This window comes from Drosophila erecta, unplaced genomic scaffold (assembly GCF_003286155.1).
Source record: "Drosophila erecta strain 14021-0224.00,06,07 unplaced genomic scaffold, DereRS2 tig00000126-arrow-pilon, whole genome shotgun sequence".
NCBI lineage: Eukaryota > Metazoa > Arthropoda > Insecta > Diptera > Drosophilidae > Drosophila > Drosophila erecta.
Window position 1 is genome coordinate 10,129,839 of NW_020825209.1, and position 19,970 is coordinate 10,149,808.

General features: G+C 48.8%; 2 protein-coding genes across 2 annotated transcripts in view; one reads left to right on the forward strand and one right to left on the reverse strand.

Annotated features, from left to right (window-relative positions):
- Nucleotides 1-204: 204 nt before the first annotated feature.
- LOC6550596 (trithorax group protein osa) lies at nucleotides 205-7,590 on the forward strand. Its single transcript, XM_001978137.3, has 3 exons — nucleotides 205-552; nucleotides 4,279-5,430; nucleotides 5,486-7,590. Exons 1-3 carry the CDS (start codon nucleotides 550-552, stop codon nucleotides 7,247-7,249), a joined length of 2,919 nt encoding a protein of 972 aa, XP_001978173.2. The 5' UTR covers nucleotides 205-549; the 3' UTR covers nucleotides 7,250-7,590.
- Nucleotides 7,591-15,744: 8,154 nt separating this feature from the next.
- The window catches only part of LOC6550597 (zwei Ig domain protein zig-8), a 63,015-nt gene continuing 58,789 nt past the window's right edge, over nucleotides 15,745-19,970 (reverse strand). Inside the window, exon 7 of the mRNA XM_001978138.3 lies at nucleotides 15,745-18,417. Coding sequence (XP_001978174.1) covers nucleotides 18,104-18,417 — 314 coding nt within the window. The 3' untranslated portion in view covers nucleotides 15,745-18,103. The remainder of the gene's footprint in view (nucleotides 18,418-19,970) is intronic.

A 19,970-nucleotide genomic window follows, 5' to 3' on the forward strand; every position in this document is an offset into this window, starting at 1 on the left:
CTCAGCCTCAGCTTCAGCTTCATCTTCATCTTTTTCTGTCCCTTAGACGCGGCACCTTGCGGGTTTACGAAATTTCCTCACTTTCGGTTTCGATGCGGACTGGGGACTCGGATTCCGATTCGGATTCGGATTGGGAATCGGTTTCGGTTTCGGTTTCGGTTTCTACAGCGGCTGCGCGGCGGCAGCGCCGTCGGCGTCCAGCGGGCTATTACCTATATGAGCTGGCGTTATCATCTGAGCGGCAGCATTTTCAACTCGCGACTGACAAGCAGCGGTCGCCGTCGCCGACCCTTTGGAGAGCTATCAGATCCGAGATCTGAGCTTAGAGATCCCCGTACGATCCGTACCGATTCGAACCGTTCCGAACCGATCCCGTGATCCGTTTCGGGAGTGCCGCGCTTAAATTGCATTTTTTTTCTATTTTTTTACGATTTTTTTACGAGCTACGGATCCTTTTTGTGTGCAGTGCCTTCCATAAGCGAATCGAGTTAACTACACTTTTTGTTCGAGTGCTTTTGTGCCGAAGGATAACCCACACCAGCAGCTGGCATGGTAACGAATCGCTTTTCTAATTGGACTCGAGTGCAAAGGATTACGGAAGAAACTCAAACGCAAGCCCAATTAGCAGAAAAGTCTATGAGACCTCGGGGAAATGCCGGCGAAAGTAAAAGTTATCCGACCCCTTGGGTGCCCAATAGATTTGCCGAAACTTTGAAAAAACTCCAGTGCACGGAAAACAAATGGGGATTATTCTAACTGCAAAGTGTGCTAGTGCAAATTATAGCTCAATAGCTTCCAGTAGTCCCAAAATTAGACAAACCTCCGAGATCTCAGTTCAGGACATAACTCCTCTGGTTTCCGTGCAAGTAGACCTTTTTTTTTTGTGGGTGGGCGCGCCTGCGCCTTGGCCCTTTGACCTTGTGACACGACCTCTGCTAATTGATGAGGGTCGCCCCGGGCTGGTCCAAGCTGGAATTGATGCAGGACCTGGATTGCCGGGCAAATCCTGGCCCAGATTATTCATTTGCTGCCAGGAGTTGGGCGGTAGCGGGCCTCCTGTCTCCGGACATAATTTATTCATTATCGAAATTGATTCATAAGTAATTTCGCATTCACATTTGCCCGCCGCTGTGCGCCAAACTGGTGGGGGAAATTTAATTAACGCAGATTACGATTCCCGACTTTTGGGCACTGAACAGGCAGCTGTGGCCAAAACTTGGGGCCCATCCTCCCAGCTTCCCAGCCGGCAACCCAACCCTTTTGGGCCGGCTCAACTTTTGCCTCGTTTCTGGGCTCGAACTGAATTTACGTCTTCTGGGCGAGAGTGAAAGTTTTGCCGGCCGTCTGTTTGTTTATATGTTATGTTGTTTTCTGTTGCTGTTGTTGCTGTTGCCTGGGCTTTATTTGTTTGCCGTCTGCCGTTGTTGTCAATTGTTTAGCATCAATAACAAATATTTGTGGGCTATGCTAATGAGCAGAAATCGAACGGCGGCCAAAGAAAGCGGTGACTGAAGCGGTGACTGAAGCGGTGACTGAAGCGGTGACTGCAGCGGTGACTGAAGCGGTGACTGCAGCGGTGACTGAAGCGGTGACTGAAGCGGTGACTGAAGCGGTGACTGAAGCGGTGACTGCAGCGGTGACTGAAGCGGTGACTGAAGCAGTGACCGCCCGCAAACGGTGACCAGTGACAGGTGCTCAATTGTGGGTCGCATCTAGTAGTTTTCTAGTTTTCCTGCGCGTTTGTCCAAGCAAATAATTTGTTAATTTAGCAAGGCCCTTAATAGATATAAAAATATGTACATGATATTTACAAGAACTGCATTTGCACGAGTTCGTACGCGACCAAGTGGCTTAGTGACTCGCATACGGGCCGAAAAGCCGCTCCACAATGGGCTGGAGCTGCAGGTGGTGGCCACATGCGGGTCACTTCACACGGCCCACAGACAATGGGCACCGAACACTCCATTACCAGCAGCACCTTTAATTGTTTGCCATTTCTTTTATAATGTATTTTCATTATGCGGCGCATAATTTCACTGCCAACATTTGTGACACCTACTCATCCCACGAAGCGCACCTCACAGATACGCAGATGTATCTACATGGAAATAAAGAGATACACCCGGCGGAGCCAAGTGAAAGTTACCTCTTCGGCGCGTCTCGTTTTTACTTGTATTTTCGTGTCTTCTTCTCCGTTTCGACCGCTTATGACATTTTAACGCCGCCGCTGGCCAAAAAGTAGAAAATAAAAGTCCCAAAAAACCCAAAAAAACCAAAAAACCCAAAAGCGAAAAGAAGTAACTACACACTTTGTGGCACTCGTATTCAATGCGCATCGCTGACCATTGAGGTGCACTTTTCCATTTCCAAAGATTGCTGATTGCCCGCATTATGCAATTCAGAAAGAGGCGATGCGATCATGGCAAGTGGCATAATAACTTGGCTATTACAGTGGGCTGTAATGGTTTTGGTTCTGTTGAAGTTCGATTTTCTCCTCTTAGTATTTGCATAAGAGCAGATTCACTTGGGATTTTACCGAAGCAATAGCAAATATTGTGAATTACCAGGAAATACCAGAAGTGGTCAACACAAATGCCCATTATCCAACTGTATCTACAAAATCCATGATTCATCGAGTGCAATTCACTCGTCTTCAGGATACCTTCACCTCTTACGTAACGAAACCATCACTTTCTTATATAAGGGCATTCCAGCTTCGTCACCTTTTTGCGGTCGAACGCGTGGCTTTTGCCACTTTTATTGGCATTACCACCGGCTAAATCGCGTGTTGTGCGTGGAATTTTGAAAGAAGCGCCGTTTTGAGCGCGTTATCGTTTTTCTCTGGCCCGTTTTGATTGGCTTGTTTGCCATTGTTGTTAAACATAAAACCAATTAAATAGCCAACTCCCCCCCGCCCGCCGTTCAGGCATTCAGACTTGGTCAATGGTTATTTTCGGTTATTACGGTGATTCTGTTTTGGCCTTTCAGTTGTTGCCACTTCGATACTTATTTAACTGACACGAAGTCGCCACTCGCCTGCTGAATAATTGATGATCATGATGTGCGGCGACATCCGTAAGCAAAGTGATGATGATCATGATGATCATGATGACGATGGTGGCCAGTCTGACCGGGTTATGTTTTAATTAGAGCGTAATACGCCAACGTTTTCTGGGCAACCGCAATGCCAATTACACCGCGCAACAAACTTGGCCTTAATGGACTAATTAGCGCCTCCTCCGTTGGCCGAAAAGCAATTCATGGCAAGTGTTTTGTGGCTCCTGAGCATTTAGCAATGTATTTAAGATATTATTATTTCGCTTGTAAAATGAATAATTTAAATGCAATACCACTCTATGTGTCTTGCAAAGTTTGGCAATGAAAGCGTTCAAAGTTCAGCAGTTAATGCAAATGCAAGTGCTATTTTTCGGCTTAAATTATATTGTGCCTTGCTGCACAGTGTTTCCAGAGAGCCAAGTAAGTCGGGCGGGTCGTAGGTTGCAAATTAGCGCACATAATGGCCACATACTTGGGCATGGGGCTGGAATTAGGGTGACCCACACACACTCGCCAGCACACGGAAAACGACACCTGGCTGAAACGGCGAGCGAATTGAGGGCCTGTGGGCTGCGACCTGTGACCCCTGACCTCTGACAGGCCTTGGCAAGTTGGCGGCGCCCAAAAGGTCACCGAGACAGCTAACAAATGGGCAGCGGTTAAAAGGGGTTGTGGCCAGATGACTGAGATGGTCGAGATGGTCGAGGTGGCCGAGATGGATGTCAGCTGGAGACACTTTGTGCGGATGCCACTCAATGAACATTACGATGTCGGCTGGCCGACTAACCCGTTGTATTACAACTCTTTCTGTTGCCATCATTTGTTACATTTATGAAGAAACAAGTTGGCCAGCGATGCACTGACTTTAGAAGTGTATCTGAAGCTTATACGCGCTTGCAGTTATGAGATACTTTTGCTGGGGCATTTATTAATCGAGTTAGAAACAGCAAACGTTTGAGGATCTTGCGCTTTATATTTTATGTCTTAAGTCAAAGAAATGGGCTGAATCAATAGAGAAAAGGGACATAAAGGGGTTCCCAGATTTCCCCCTACGCCTCAAAATTAAGAAGAGTTATCAAATTTTGTAAACTGGATTCTCTGGGCTATGTTGCTCCTCGGAGGAGCTTGACTTCCGGTCCAGTCGCTCGGGGCCAGCTACTCCCCGCCAGGTGCTATCTTGACCAACGACTGACCCACATGTACCGCTCCTTCCGCCCGCAGATGCTGCTCCGCCTGACTTTGCTGACCTTGCTGGCCGCCTGCTGCTTCTGCGCCGCCCAGGCGGTGCTGCACGGCAAGGAGGTGAAGCGCCGCGAGGCAGGATTCGACACATACGGCCCGCCGCCACGCCCCGCCCCGCAGTACGGACCCCCGCCCCAGCAGCAGCACGTGCCCCACCGGGAGTACGGCGTGCCGCAGCAGATTCCCTTCCGGGAGTACGGACCGCCGGCCATCAAGTACGGGCCACCCAAGCTCAACTTCCTAAGCGGCGGCGGCGGAGGAGGCGCTGGTGGCGGCAGCTCGCTGCACGAGCAGATCAAGACCCACTTCGGAGTGCCCAAGCCCTTCTACGGACCGCCGCACATCCAGCACAAGCCCGCCCCGCAGTACGGCCCACCACCACCGAAGCCGGCGCCTCAGTACGGTCCACCCCCGCCACAGTACGGGCCACCGCCGCCGCTGAAGATCCAGCACCGCCCGGCCCCACAATACGGACCACCGAAGCTGCAGTACGGTCCGCCACCACCACCACCACAGCTGCTGCCCTCGCCGCACGCCGCACCGCTCTTCAAGCCCGCCCACCAGCCAGCCACCTCGTACGGACCACCTGCCTCCGGACCGCTGAACCTGCCGCCCAAGCAGATCTTCGACGCCCCGCCTCCCAACTACGGACCTCCTCCACTGCCCGTCGCCCTGCCCGGCAGCGGAAACGGAAACGGACCCGCCACCACCATTATCCTGACGGGCGGACACTCCAGGCCAAGTGGCCCCAGTGGGCCCGGCCCGGTGAAGCAGGTGCAGATCCAGATCGACTCCTCGGGACACACGCACAGTGTCAGCGGATCGCAGGCTCCCTTCCACACGGCCTGCGACGGCTGGAAACCGATACCGGCGCCAGTGGGCGCCTACGTGGAGCAGAACCACATCGAGACGCAGGGTGGCTACAGCCAGGTGGCCCAAGGACATGCTGGAGCCTCCTTTGGCACGCAGTACAGCCTGGGCGCTGGTGCCACCGGAAGCGGCAGTGGTGGCAGCATCATCGACGGACTCACTGACGAACAGATCGTGGCTGTGGCACTCCAGGGAGGCGCCGATGGAGCCCATGTGATCACCGGACCAGCAGGCAACTCCATTGAAGCGGAAGCCTTGCAGGTGGGTTGGATATTAGCCAAGTGCTTATCCCTAATTAATGCCGCTCTATTCACAGGCCGCCATTGGTTCCCTGGATGACTCGTATTCCAAGCCTCCTTCGGATTCCTTCGCTCCCGGCTCTGTGCATGCCCAGAAGTACCAGACCATCGGACACTCCGGACCCCCACCACCACCAATTGGTAACTTTGGACCCCCACCACCACCAGTTGGTAACTACGGGCCTCCACCACCACCACCCAGTGGAAACTACGGACCTCCACCACCACCCAGTGGAAACTATGGACCTCCACCACCGCCCAGTGGAAACTATGGCCCTCCACCACCGCCCACTGGAATCTACGGACCCCCACCACCCCAGTTCGCAGCCCTCACCAGCAGCAGCAGCCACGCCCACTCGCAGTCGCAATCCAATGTGAACATCCAGTACGGACCGCCCTCCGGCAATCCGCAGCCCTTCCCGCAGCACGGAGCCGGCCAGCCCAACAAGCCGGTGGCCTACCGTCCACCCGTGCCCGCTGGGCTCCTGGAGTCCATTGGAGCCACCGTCCAGCATCTGGACCAGTTCGGCGTAAAGCCGCAGCAGCAGCCCCAGACCTATATTCCCCCCGCGGCCAATGAGATTCCCGTTTCCGGATCTGGATCCGGGCCACAGCCACTGCCTGCTCCACAGGCCCTGTACCAGCCACCACCCGCACCATCTGCGCCCCAGTTGAACCTGCAACAGCAGCTGCCTGCCCCACAGCCCGGTCCCGCCTTCGTCCACCAGAAGCCGTTCGGACCTCCGGGACCACCGCCCCCACCGGAGCCCCAGTACCTGCCACCACCTCCACCGGTGGCCAGTGTGCGTCCACTGGGACCACCACCACCGCCAACCCAGCAGTACCTGCCCGCCGCGCCGTCTGGACCGCTCTTCTTCCAGCAGCAGCAGCAGCAGCACCTCCACGCGGAGAACAGCTACAGCGCCTCGCAGTTCCACTCCCAAGGACTGCCTTTGCCGCAGCAGGCGCCCCGCTTCAATCTGCAGCAGGTGCAGCAGCAGCAGCAGCCCATCATCGTCCACGACTGCGGCCATGGTCCGAATCTGGTGAGCAGCAATGGCTACCAGGTGCAGCAGCAGCAGCAGCAGCAGCTGCAGCAACTGCAGCACTTTGGCAGCGTCTCCGCCGCATCCGCCGGCGCCTACAACGCCATCTCGCAGAGCATCCCAGTGGCGGAGCAGCACACCCAGCAACTGGTCACCGTGCCGGCGGACAGTTATGGTCCGCCGCCATCCGGAAACGACTTGGACTACGATCCCACCGGCTATGCATCGCAGAAGAGTGCGGTGGCAGCCCTGCCCGACGGCACCGATCCCCACCAGCTGCCCGGCCTGGACGGACTCGATGTCCTGTCCGCCCAGAAGTCGCAGAGCATCCAGCTGAACGGACAGCAGCCGACGCAGAACTTCCAGGTGCAGTTTGGCGGCTCCCTGAACAATGCGCCTGGTGTCGCCCACGGCGATGCTAACCACGAGGAGATCCTGTCGCAGGGTCTGCTGCAGTCCATCCTCACGGCCATCGAGCAGCCCGGCCAGCAGCAGCAGAACCTGCCCCAGAACCACAAGGCTCAAAGTCGCTCCGACGAGCACGAGCACGAGGATCAGGATCAGGATCAGGTTAACGCCGAGGAGAACGACAAGGAGCCAGAGCAGGCGATCAGCTCCTCCAACCGCGTGGAGGTGCGCGTCCTGCCGGAGAATCCCGACAACGAGGAGGAGACCCCCGCCGAAGTCAAGGAGATCGAACCGATCGTGGTCAACGAGGAGGAGGCCAAGCATTAGTCAGTCACTAGTTAGCATCGAACTCATCAGCGCCGCTTGAACCTATTTATTGCTGCCTCATCATCATCAACCAGGAGCTGAGAGCTGGGAGCTGGAGCTTGGAGCTCCAACTGTCCCCCAGTTGCCATAAAGTGAAAGTCCAGGGGACAGGGAAACAAAGAGAACCGAGAAGCTACCAGGCGGATCGACGTGTGAAAAGTGCCTTTTCATGCTCGCAGCTCGTGTATAAAAGTATCTAAAGTTATTTAAAATAAATAATTAATTTATTATAGCATTGTATTGTATTTTATGCCCTAAACAACAAATAAACATGTGTGTATACAGAGAAAATGCAGAGGAAAGCCGCCGCGAGTGCAAGTCATCTCTGAAATCGCAGTCATTGGCCCACAAAAAACCCGCGAAAAAACTGCAAAAACCAAGGCAAATGGACTGGGCGGCCGAAAGGGGGCGTGGCCACTGCAAGTGTTACCAAAATGACTGATTCGCAGTGATTAGGGAGTTAATATTGCAAAGTAACCAGCCTTCATTCTCCAACAAATAAAGCCAGTAAATGTTTGCCTATTTGCCGATTTGGTCTGTTTTATGAGTACATATTTATTGTCTTGCCAAAATGACGCGGAATTAATCGTTGGCTATTTTTTCGCGCTCTTCCCTAACACCGAATGCTTAATTAATCATTTTTTGAGTTTGGGCCAATATTCTAAAGGGTTGCGAGCTCAAGTTTTCCCACGCTCAATTTCGATTCCGATTCCGACTCCTCTTCCAATTCCAATTCCATTTTAATTCAATGACATCCGCATCCGTATCCGCATCCGCATCCGCATCCGCAGAGCAGTGAATGGCCGCCAAAAAGCAACAAGAAACAATAAAAGACATTAAATTAATTAAATTAGCCATAAACAAAGAGAAAGGTGATTAATTAACTAGAAATTTATACCGTTATATAACCGAGCGAAAAAGGCATGAAAGACGTGCCCGACTTCTGGGGCCGAGCTCCACCCATTGGGTGGTTGGGTGGTTGGGCGGAGCTCCGCCGCCTTATTTACCCATTCATTAATATTTGGTTGCTTCAGTTTGGGCCTCGCCTTGCTACTGATTTCGTTTCGTACGCCTACACTGAGCGCAACAACGCCCGAGTAACTCAAGCACTTGAGCAAAACCTAAGCACTGAAAATATTAGTTACTTAAATTGAATTTTGAGCCGAGTGCAAGAAAACGAAAACTTAAACACGGCAACTATTATTTGTTTAAATTGAATACCAGACTGAATACTCGACTAGAGATCAATGTTTTCTTGCTGTGCATTTTCCGACTTCTGCTTCATTTTTGCCCCATTTGCGTCCACGTAGCCGCTACCTTTGTTTGCCGAGGCGTCGAAGGGAACCAGCGGACGGAAGGCTCGTCAGACGGACAGAATGACGGACAAACGGACAAACGGACAAACGGACGGACAGATGGAGGCCAATGGGTAGTTCGTGGACGGAGGCAGCAGTTGGGAACGGTCCGCTGGCGGGGCTTTCATTCAGTTTGCGCACTTTTAATTAATGTTATTAAAAAGTCAAAATGAGCAGCACCTAGATGGGCTTTGTGGAAGTGCGGAGCCCTATTTTCGTGGGTTCGCAAAAGCAATTGGATGCAATTCAAACGAATAAAGTATTTTGGCGAGAGGCAGACTCGGATTTACGGCCATTTTAATTACTGTATTCCCCGGCTTACTACAATTTCGTGTGGCAATTAATATTATAAGGAATATCGGTCATAGCTAAAAGTGCATCATTTTCAGCGCGAATTTAATAAGCAGCTTCCAATTTGGTAGAGGCAAAACTGACTGTTTGCAGACGGGAAAAGGCGAAGTAGATGGCTTCTTCGATCACCACTTGGCTAAGAACTGAAATGGATTTGATGTAAATTGCACTTCCCAGCGCCACAAATGAAGGCTGTAATTTGTAAGCGAATAATTCCCTTCCTTTTCCGAAACACTGTGAATCGCAATTCAGGCGGAGGCAAGTGGACAAGTGTTGCATGTACTTGCTGATTCTCACTTATTTCCATTAACTTTCGCAGTTTGACTTTCGTCATGGCCATTGCCACTCGGCGATCGGCTGCCAATTGTGTAAATTTGTCATTTCAGTCAGCGAAAACGCGAAAAATGTAATTTGCAGCAACAATCGGGGGAAAGTGGTATTTTGATTAATCGTCGATTTGCATGCGAGTGCGGAAATGCCGCAAAAGTCCAGCCAAGAAAATCAATTCGCGCAAAAGGAGCAAATGAAAAAGCATTTTGTTTCCACACTCTTTTCGAATGCCCTTCAGATACATACATATATCACGCCATTCCATTTTGATGGCCAGCCAAATCTTCCTTAGACATTGAAAAGCTCAAGAAGCCATCTTTTGCTTACCTGTTTTCAAGGTCCACTGTGCTGTCACTCAACCCTGAGCTGCAGGGTATGCCAACAGCTTCCTGCAGGACGAAACTATAGAGTTGGGAAAACCAGACTGAACGAGTGGTGAAATAAAAATAAAAGTAAAAATACAGATACAAATAAATATAAAAGGAACTACAGCAGGCGTAAAACGGAAGCGTCCTGAAAATGGTGTTGATTTTTCAGCGTTTATTGTTGTGTTTTTTGCGCTCCTCCTGTGCTCCTGATTTTATTTACCGTGCGCTGCTTTCGAAGGGCTGCTCGTCCTGTTCACAGGACGTATGCGTAATACGCATTACGTATACGCACAATGCGCGCGTATTTGAACGGCAGCTGAAAACCGCGGGCATCGCTGGTGTTGGATGCGGAATGCGAAGTGTTTGTCCAGTGCGGATCGGTTTCTTGGCCACTTTTATTTTTGGCCGGCTTGGGGGCGGCAATCGAGCAAATGGCTCGCCTACTTCTGCAGTGCTGGGTGTTTGTTTGCTCTGGTCACGCAGAAATGGGGCGACCCTAATTACAGTTAATTGGTGCCTGGCGAGGGCGAGGGGGGGGCGCCTTCCAATGGGCGCTGCGCAGGCTGATGGGCGAGGCTTATACGCACTGCGCGACAGGGCAAAAATACACAATTTTCCACTTTGTACTAATCAAGAACTCATTATCCTTCATTATGCCTTTCAAGCTGCCGTGTCGGCGGCGTCCTTCCTCCCACCAAGTGTTCCCCCCTCCTAATGTCGCTGCAATTGCAGCTTGCCCCGCACACTGAGGAAAAAATTCGATCAGCTTCTCAAGCTGCAAATTGAGTGGCAGTTCGTAGTACAGCGCTTCAGCCGCCCTTTGGCTTTTTGACCTCCTGGTGCATTTCTCACAGTGCACCCTCCCTACACTACACACTATCCTTTGCCGGCTCCACGGGAACCATCATTCATGTGGTCGGTCACTCTGGTTTGGCTGGCGGACTCCCATCCGCAAGTGCTGCGCTTAAATTATGCACAATTTTATAAATGCCACGGCGAATGTCGACACAAATGCACCAGGCCGATGGCCAGGGGATAGGTGCTGGCCAAGGGGCTCCAAGGAACACATGAGCACTTAGCCAGGACGTGACTGCGGTCAGCATAAATAACAGGTCAAGGCGCTCGCTCAGCCGCGCTGAAGAACAAGGACTCCAAGGACCCCAGGGACTCCAAGGACTCCGGCTCATGCGGACCTCTAACCGATTACACCAGTTCTCCGGGGATGTGGATGTGCCATATTTCCTGCCCGTCTGCAGCTCTCATGGTGGGGAATTCATTTAAGGCGCTCCAAGGCTGTTAAAAGTCAAATTTCCCTCCGAGTTGCATTATGTTTAGTTTAAGGCAGATAAGGATTATAAATATAATCGGGTTGTCTGACTTGAAATTCCCACTGATCAAAACTAAACAGCTAACTAGGCAAATTTCCCTCCGAGTTGCATTAGGTTAACTTGAAGGTAGTTAAGGATTATAAATACAATCGGGTTGCCTGACTTAGTTCAAAACTAAACAGCTAATTAGGCGGTGCTGGCTTTTTGGGACTGCCATTGTTTTCCACCGCGTTAATCATGGTATTTCTGCATTGTAGGTGCTAGGAATGCTGCCTTAAAAGGCGCCACATAAGGACACACAGCTGCTTTAAGCACCTCGACCGCGGAGCATCAATAACCGGGCTTACATGGCGTAAGTGCTGCCCGAGGCAAGGACCTCGGCGAGTCCTTGTGCTGACCCAGTGCGGCGCCGTGTCAATGTGCCTTTAATGAACGCATTTATGCCAAATGGCTCTCGGCGGGGCGGGGCGGGGCGGGGCGGGGGCACAGGAAGAAGGAAATATTTTTCCCGGCAGGACACTGGGAGGCTTCGAAGGAGCGAAATGAAAAGCGCTAATAAAGTGCACTTGTCGCCGCGGAAAAGGCGAACAGCAACAACTAATGGCCATTGGCCAGCAACAGCAACCTCCTGACCGCCCCCTTCTCCTCTGGCTCGCAGGGGCAGGGGGCGTGGCGCAGCCTTGTTTACTGCTGGCCAAAAAAAAGAGGGACACAGGGCGGGAAGCGTTTCTAATTTCAGGCGGTGGCGCATAAATCTTGACTCCTGGCAAAAGGAAGCCAGTGAGGCAGCCAGGCAAACAGGCAAGCAGCCAGCTCCCCATTGTCCACCCACTGCAGTTGGTTAAAATTATTGTTATTGCTGCGAGTGTTTGTTAAAATTTTGCAATTAAGTTTCAATCCCGGCAGCCAAGGCGTCCATTACAAACCGTTTAGTTGGCCATTCGATGGCGCAGCTCCAGTCCGCTCCACTCCGCTCACCCGATGCCCAAGATGAGTGGAGCTCATGCATTTATTCATTTCATTTTGTTTAAGTGACCTTTTGGCCCGGCCGCGCGTGACCTTTGACCGGGGGCGCAGGTGGGATGTTTAATGACTGCACGTAGTCGCATGTGTGAAGTGCGTGTTTGTGTGCTTGTGTGCTTGTGTGCTTGTGTGCCTGGCACACTTCATTAAATGCGCATATAATTTGCAACTCGCACTGAACTTCGAACCCGCTTTTAATTGCCCACGGCCAAAAGGGCACCGTGGAAAAAGCAGTGGCACCAGGTGGCCCAAATGAAGCCCCAAACTACCAGCTTAAATTTACTTGGTGCTATTTATAATTTCTAGCCATCTAAAAGGAGAAAACTGCCGATTTGATTTCGATTCTTGCAAGTTCTTTTACCTGTTACTTTCCAGGAAAATCTGTCCGGATAAACAGCCTTTTGCTCCACGGTGCGCAAAGCCACCTTTCTTGGCTGCCCACACTCACACTCAACCATTACTTTGATCCCCGGGGCTTTGGCATTCGCCCCTGGCCATTTTGTAGTTTGTTTTATTGCAATTGCATTACAAAGTCGCAGCTGCTGACAAGTTAGGTGTAGGGGGGGGCAAGGGGGCTCGGCGCCCAAAATGTTATTCATAGCCGAAGCGGAACAAACGCTTATTACACCTTTTAATTGGGAATTTATGGCAGACTTGAGTGGATGAACGAATGGCGAATGGGCGGTGGGCGGTGGGCAGGCGGTTAATTTACAGCTGGGCGGACAATGGGTGGGTGTCCTTGCATGCCTTTGCTTGCCACGCCCACCTGCCGACTGTGAATTTGTGTCGCCCAGCTCGCCACTTCGCGGGATAAGCAAATAATCCCCTTATAATTAGCAGCAAGCAGGACAAAAAAGAACGTTGACAACGAGCCGAAGGCCCAAGGACAACAACAGGCCGCCAAGTGGTTAATGTTGAGCAAATTATTAAATTTTCGGACCGCGGGGCGGGGTGGGGGGTGGGCGTGGCCTAGGCCATAAAAAGATTAAGCAGGCGAGCGGCGTGTTAATTTATGGCCAACAAATATGCTCGACAAAACGTTTAAGCAAGCCTGCAAAAAAGGACTCGCCGCCGAAAGCCAAGGCCGCCTGTCCTTTGTGTGGGGTCAAAAGGGGGCGGTGGTTGGGTGGCGGTAAGTTCAGTGGCAGGTGGCCGTAGTCGCTTAGACCCGCTTAAAAAGTTGTAAAATTTGTTCAAATACTCGAGCGCGTCGAATAAAGAAAGCATGCGAAAAATTAAGCGAGCGTAAATAATATAAAAAGCATCGAGAAATGGACAATGTTCGGCGAAATGGCGGCATATTCCTGGCTGGAAGGACTAAGCAGATGCCAGCTGCGAAGGGCACGTTTAGCGGGCATGTTTGAAGAAAGGGACATCTTTGTTCAACTTGATCCAGAAAGGTTGGCTGGGAAACAAAGCGTTGAGTGGGCGATAGGCTTGGGACTCGAGACAAAGTACTTAATACAAATAATTAAGGGCGATGTTCCTGGAATACTCTGGTACCTGTTTTTAATTTTCCCGAACTACAGCTTCATCAGCTTAAAGGCCGAAGGATTTGGCTGACGTCCCCATTACAGCTCTTTTAGCATTTGTCCAACCACAGTGTTCTGCCTTTAGCCCGATTAATGGCCAATTAAGTTTTGGCAGGCCTCCGAACTTGGCTTATTCCGAGTAATGGGACGTTTTGCCGCTTACTGGCGCAATCCGATGGCTTTCAGCTGGCACGGCACAGAACAGAATCCAATCAAAATGAGCTGCACAAAGCCGGAGCCGCCTTGCCCGCTGTCCCTGGCATTGTTTGGCCGGATGTCCAGTGCCCCTGCACTTTTAAGGACGGACGTTAAGGTCCTTAATGAAAACTGTCAGACAATGACAACGATTTCAATCGCAGTCGCCCGCATCCATTGATCGGGGATATAATTATTAATATTTCATATAGGAAACAGTCTCCGGGCTGGGGCTCATTATAAAAACATTTAATAAAATTGCGATTAAATTCGCAAATAAAAGTGGCGAAGTGGGCGGGCGAGTAACGTTCAACTAATTAAGTTAATATGCCGAGACAGAGGGGAGTCGTAATTTATGGCCATTTGCATTTACATCGATTTCTGGATTTCTGGAGGATTGGTTCGGACGTCGTGGTCATGGAGTTAAGGCTTCTTTCATGTCCACGTCGTCCATGATTCAAAAGTGTCGTGCATTATGCAAATTAATTTAACTACAAAAAACAAGGCAATATGCAAAAGTCCTGCAAAAATGGCAAGCGAAATGAATAAAAATAAAGGGAAAACCTCACCAGCGCGCGGAATCAAATAAAACGAGAAAAGCGACAGTGCAATCATATCTGACACTGCGAAATTAAATCAAATAAAACATTCAATGTGACCGCAGACAGAGACAGTTATAAGCGGGAGAAAGAGAGAAGCATAGGCGAGTGGGAGAGAGATAGACAGAGCTGTTGGCAATCGAAGCCGTCTAGTAAATTAAATATTAATTACAATAAATAAAATGGAGTGGACAATCGGATTTCAGCGAAAGAGTTTTCCAACAAAGCGGCGCCACTTTAAATGGACGGGGAGTTTTCCTTTGAGCATATAGCTTATACAAATAAGCTTGAAAGCATGTTGTTTCATATATACCAATTCTGCAATCTTGTTTCTCACTTCTGACACATTCTTAGGAATTTTGCACTATTTAATCACATATACTTGTCCGACTTACGACTTAAATACTTACTTCCTTAGCCATTTTCCCAAGTGCTTCCCTTTCAACCTTTTCTGCAAAGTCCACCGCTCTTGAACTGACCATATTTTCAGCATTTTTTCCACTTCGTGCTGGGCGCTAATCGATTTGGTTGCAATTTTAACACCTGGCCCAAACGGCCATAACTTAATTGCCTAGTTGACATCATTGTGTGCATGCACACATGCACACACACACGCTGGCAAACACGCTAGCCGTGTAATTTTAATTGCACATCATCAACAGCTGGATGGAAAAAAGACGTATGCATAAATTATATGCATTTTTCATATTATATTTTTTCCGCACTCTAATTCTGGGCGAATTCGGTTGGGCGTGTCAACAAATTTGCTAGCTATCAAATTAAAGGCTGACGAATGACGAGTGACGAGTGACGAATGGAATTCCGTTTCCCAATTGGACCGGAAGTGGCCACAAAACGGTCACAAAGAGTTCACAGCTGGGTGACAGGAGCATTGTTCTGGATTTCCAAATGAAAATACGTTTGAGTTTTTTTTAATGTTTTTTACACTTTTATTGAATTCATATTTGGTTTTTCTGATCGAATCTCTCGTCTTTCGGCTCAAATTGCATGGTTTTCACTGTGTGTGTGTGTGAGTGTGTGACTGTGTGAGTGTGTGAGTGTGTCAGTGTGCTTGTGTGTTAGTGTGTTTGCTGAGTGGGCATGTGTGTGTGAGTGTGGCCTGGTAAATAGCTTTCTTAATTCGACCTTAGACCTATGCAATTTAATCCGTAACTCTTGTTCCACGTGATGGTAGGATGCCATTCTCTTACCCTTTTTCGTAATTATAGTTATTATGAATTGTAATATTTCAAAGTGTCCCGTTTCAAATGGAACAACACACATATTTTCCATTGAATACGTCATTTTTCTTATTTAACCACATTAAAATTGTTTGCTTTTGACGCCATTGTTTATGCTTAAAATTGTATTTAACATATTTACTTTAAAATTGTTTTTGCACTTCACGCACTTTCTGTTTACGTTTTCCTTTAATTAACTCTACCAAAAACAAAACACGCGGAAAAACAACAAAATAACAAAAAAGAGTATAAATAAAAACCATGACAAAGAATGGGGAACAACGATAAAGAGAGTTTCATCGAACAAACATAATAACGGGGTCAACACATTTTTAATTATCGCTTATCATTTACATATTTATATCGGTTTCATTCAATTACAATATACCATATATTCATAGGTTTAGCATCTGCAACATGGACTTTATTTCACCTTATTTTATACATAGAAATTGTTGTCGTTTCGATTTGTTTCTTTGTTTCTCTTTTTTTATTGCACTCTTGCTATGCGCTTTTTATCTATTTCGGTTTGATATTGAATTACATTCAATTTGCTTATAAACATTTAAACACTTGTTTTTTGTTGAGTTTTGCTTAGACTAGTGCATGCGGATAGATGGAGAGGAAAATCAAAATACTGACAGATACATTTACAAATACATCAACTTTAAATGCGCTTGCAGCTCCCAGCGAAGGGGAATTGCATCTCGAATTCTGGTTGGGATGATGCTGATATTGATCCTTGGACAGGTTGCCTTTTGAAAGGAGCTTTATTTCTCGATTTTAATGGGGTTTTCTGAACTTGTTTTGGTCTTTAGTTGGGGTCTTCAACATACTTTTAATTTGCTAAACCTCATCACATTCATAAAATATATCCTTTTGGTTTTCGTCCTATTTCCCAACCTCCGCTTTATTATAGTTATGCACACTAAGTGGTACCATCATATTCATATTCATATTCGTATTCATATCCATATTCATATTCATATTCATATCCATATATTTACGCTTAGTATGGAGAGTATTCTTTCGTTTTTGTTTCATTTAGGAGCGAAATCGTATGAGATGTATCCAGTGCCTGGCTCACCAGATATCTAGGGGCTGGGATCGGGATAGGGTTAGACCCTTCTCTGGGGTGGGATCGCGGATCTGCCGCTGCCTCTGATTCGGGGTGGTGTTTTTTCAGTGTATCTCTAGCATTCCACTAGCTGGGCTTAAAGTTACAGTTACTGTGTGTCAGGGAATGGGTTTTGCTGCGTCTTCATCATTTCTTTGGAGAGAGTCAGTTAGAGATTTTTAGAGAAATAGAGAGAGATAGAGATAGCTAGAGAGAGACACTTAAATACTCGACTTGAATTAGCGATACGCTTTATTGGATAGTTGGTTAGTTCTCTATGTCAATATCTGCTCTCAATGGCAATTGGTTTTAGCCATTCGTTTCGTTTGTCAAACATACAACAAGAATTAATATCGCTTAAGCCCTAATACATCAAAATGCCCTATATATGTATAGGTAGAGATTATTCTGATTTGATATATGGGGAGTAGCCAAAAAAACAAAAAAAATATCCATAGACTAATTATGCTGATTTGTTTAGTATGTACACATTTAAGTCAACAATCCATTGCTACCTTAGATAATCTGCCATCCGTTTTAGCTATTTTTCGATTACTCCACTCATTTCCTTACATTTTACTATAGTCTTGAACTTAAGCTAGTTGTAAAAAAAAATCATTATCTTTATCGTACTTAGACTTGCTGCAAATCGCACGTCTCGCAGTTTCCCATCGAAACTTCAATTTGCAATTTTTTGTAATATGTTTAGACACCTATAGCTTATGCTTGTACTAGAGAATGTGGCTTGTGTGTGTGTGTGTGTTTGTAAAGTTGTTGCCAACCGAAAGAAGTTAAGTAGATGAGAGTTCAAACACTCGTCGCTTCCGTTTACCAGTTACTAATCAATGGAAGAGAAATCTCGCGTCAGTGGCTCTATGTACAAGGTGTATTAGTTATTTTAACCTGCCCCCATAAACAGGCTCAATTTGAACCCGAGCATTACGAAAACGATCTGCTAGCCTGCAGCTTCGTTCTGGCTCTTACTTTGTATCTCAATGTCCATCTGGGGGTCCATACTGGTGCCGTTCTTATCCCGCTGCATTAGCTATCTTTGGTTAGTTTCGGAAAAGTCTGATAAAGGTGTGTGGTGTTTTCTGCGGACCAAGTCGGGCTACTTAATTTAGTGATAACAGATAAGCTCCAGCCCGCTCACAAAGTCCGGTGGCGGCGGAGCAAGGGGCCCACAGGTGGGACGAGAGAGCAGGACCAAGCCGGAAACCGGAAACCGGAAACTGAAAACCGAGGGCCGGCAGCCGGCAGCCGGAAAACCAGGAAATCAAGGAACAGGGGCGGGTGGTGAGCGCAGAGAGGGCATCCTAGAATGCGATTCCTGTTGGCAATTCGGCAGCGTGTCCGGTTCGCGATCCATTGAAGAGCTATGTCCCGGGCACCGGGCTCCACTCGACGCCTCTGCGGCGAAGATCCTGCGACTCCTCTACCTCCTGCAGATCCTGGCAGTTCCAGTTCCGGGTGCTTCGTTGTCCTCTGGCCTTCTCCTTGGCGAGCGTGCGTGCCTGGTGGACGGGCCGGCGGCCGGGGGGCGTGGCCGGGACGTGGGTGGAGCAGCTGGCCACCAGCTGGAGGAGCATCAGCGTGCTGCAGGTGAGCAGGACCAGCGGCAGCAGGACTGGCGGCTGGCTCGCCGTGGAGTTGCCATTGTTGCCCGTGTGCATTGCCGCCGGATGCTCGCCTGGAATGAAACGGAAATGGTCAGTGGGCGGGCACGACTCATACTCTTAAACACTCATACTTTTACATGCTCTTGTATAAAGTTGTATATTCTCACCAACTCCTTCTACTTGTGCTATTTAGATAGCTAGGCGCCCCAAAATGCAGTTTACTGTAGAAATGTGATTGACTCACAAGCCAGCTAGTTTGCTGCCAAGTGAGCCCATAAATTGGCACGAAAATGTCATTCGGATAGTTGGAAAACAATCAACAGCCCGGTTGCGATGGCAATCGCCGCAGACCAATAAAGTCGGCACAAGAAGTTAATTTGGAAGCGGACTTGCAGTGCACTAAAGGCGAAAGCCCATTTCGCAGATCCAGATCCACTAAAATACATTGATTCGCAAGCAGACGAGCCGAGTGGAGTGGAGTGGAACGTGGATGGGGATGGTGATGGGGATTTTGGGCCTGCAGCTGTATCTGCATCTGCTGCTGGAATTGGCCTCCCCCTGGAAAATCCAGAAGCTTTATTGCCTATTAACTTAATTGCCGGCAATAAAAACGCCAAGACTGGCTAAAAAAGGCGAGTGGCGGCAACAAAAAACAAGAGTCGCATTCAAAAACTGCCCAACTACTTGGCGGCACTCGACTAGATGGGTCTTTTTTCTGCCAGCGGAAAGGTGGTTCGGGTGGATTGGGTGGTTCGGGTGGATTGGGTGGCTGGAGGCCCGGATGGCAGATAGGGAGCCATAAATTTTGGCATGAAATGCGCGAGAGTCTTTCGTCGTGGCGGATACTATAGCTCCACAGCTTCTGTAGCTTCTGCAGCTTCAATTATCATGCATCGTTCGTCCTTTACGAGTTCGTTGATGCCCATCATGAGCTGTTACTTAAGAGTCCGCTGTATCTGTGTCTGTCTCTGCGTCTGTGTGTGTGCCTGTGCCTCAGTGTGCGTGCCAGCGCACAAGTGTGTGTGACTGGGCCGCACTGTGGTGCGAAACACCTTGTGAAAGCACTCTCTCCGCCAGCAGAAAGTAGATTATAAACAGATTTATTTATTATTAGAAAATTAAATAATAGATCTTTTGGCACAATTTTAAGCCCACTTAATAATAGCCATATTGCCATGCACTCGTAGGTTATTTTCAACTCTGGTCACAAAGTCTGCGCCACTGTTCAGCACTCAGCTCGTTTCATTTGTGCAGCACCACGTGCTACACGCATTCCAAAAGTTTTCCACGCCGAATGCTAAACGACAACGCCAATAACTCGACGCAGAGCGGCTCGTCCAGCGTCCCTAATTACTGCCAGTGGCGGGGAGTAGGGAGAGGGCAGCTCCTGGTTGCCCAGTTAATACGGTTTGACATAATTAAGCGTCCGCCGTCCTGCGTCCTTAGACATCATCCAACCAGACCAGGACCAACTTGCAGAAGACAATGAATCGTCAGTATCCAGTCGCCATTCGCCACTTATGACAGCCTCAGTCTCATTCGCAGTTTTGGCATCGGACTTTGAGTCCTTTGAGTGCGTTAAAAAGCAAGCACTTGAGATAAAAGCGCCATAGAAAGTACACTT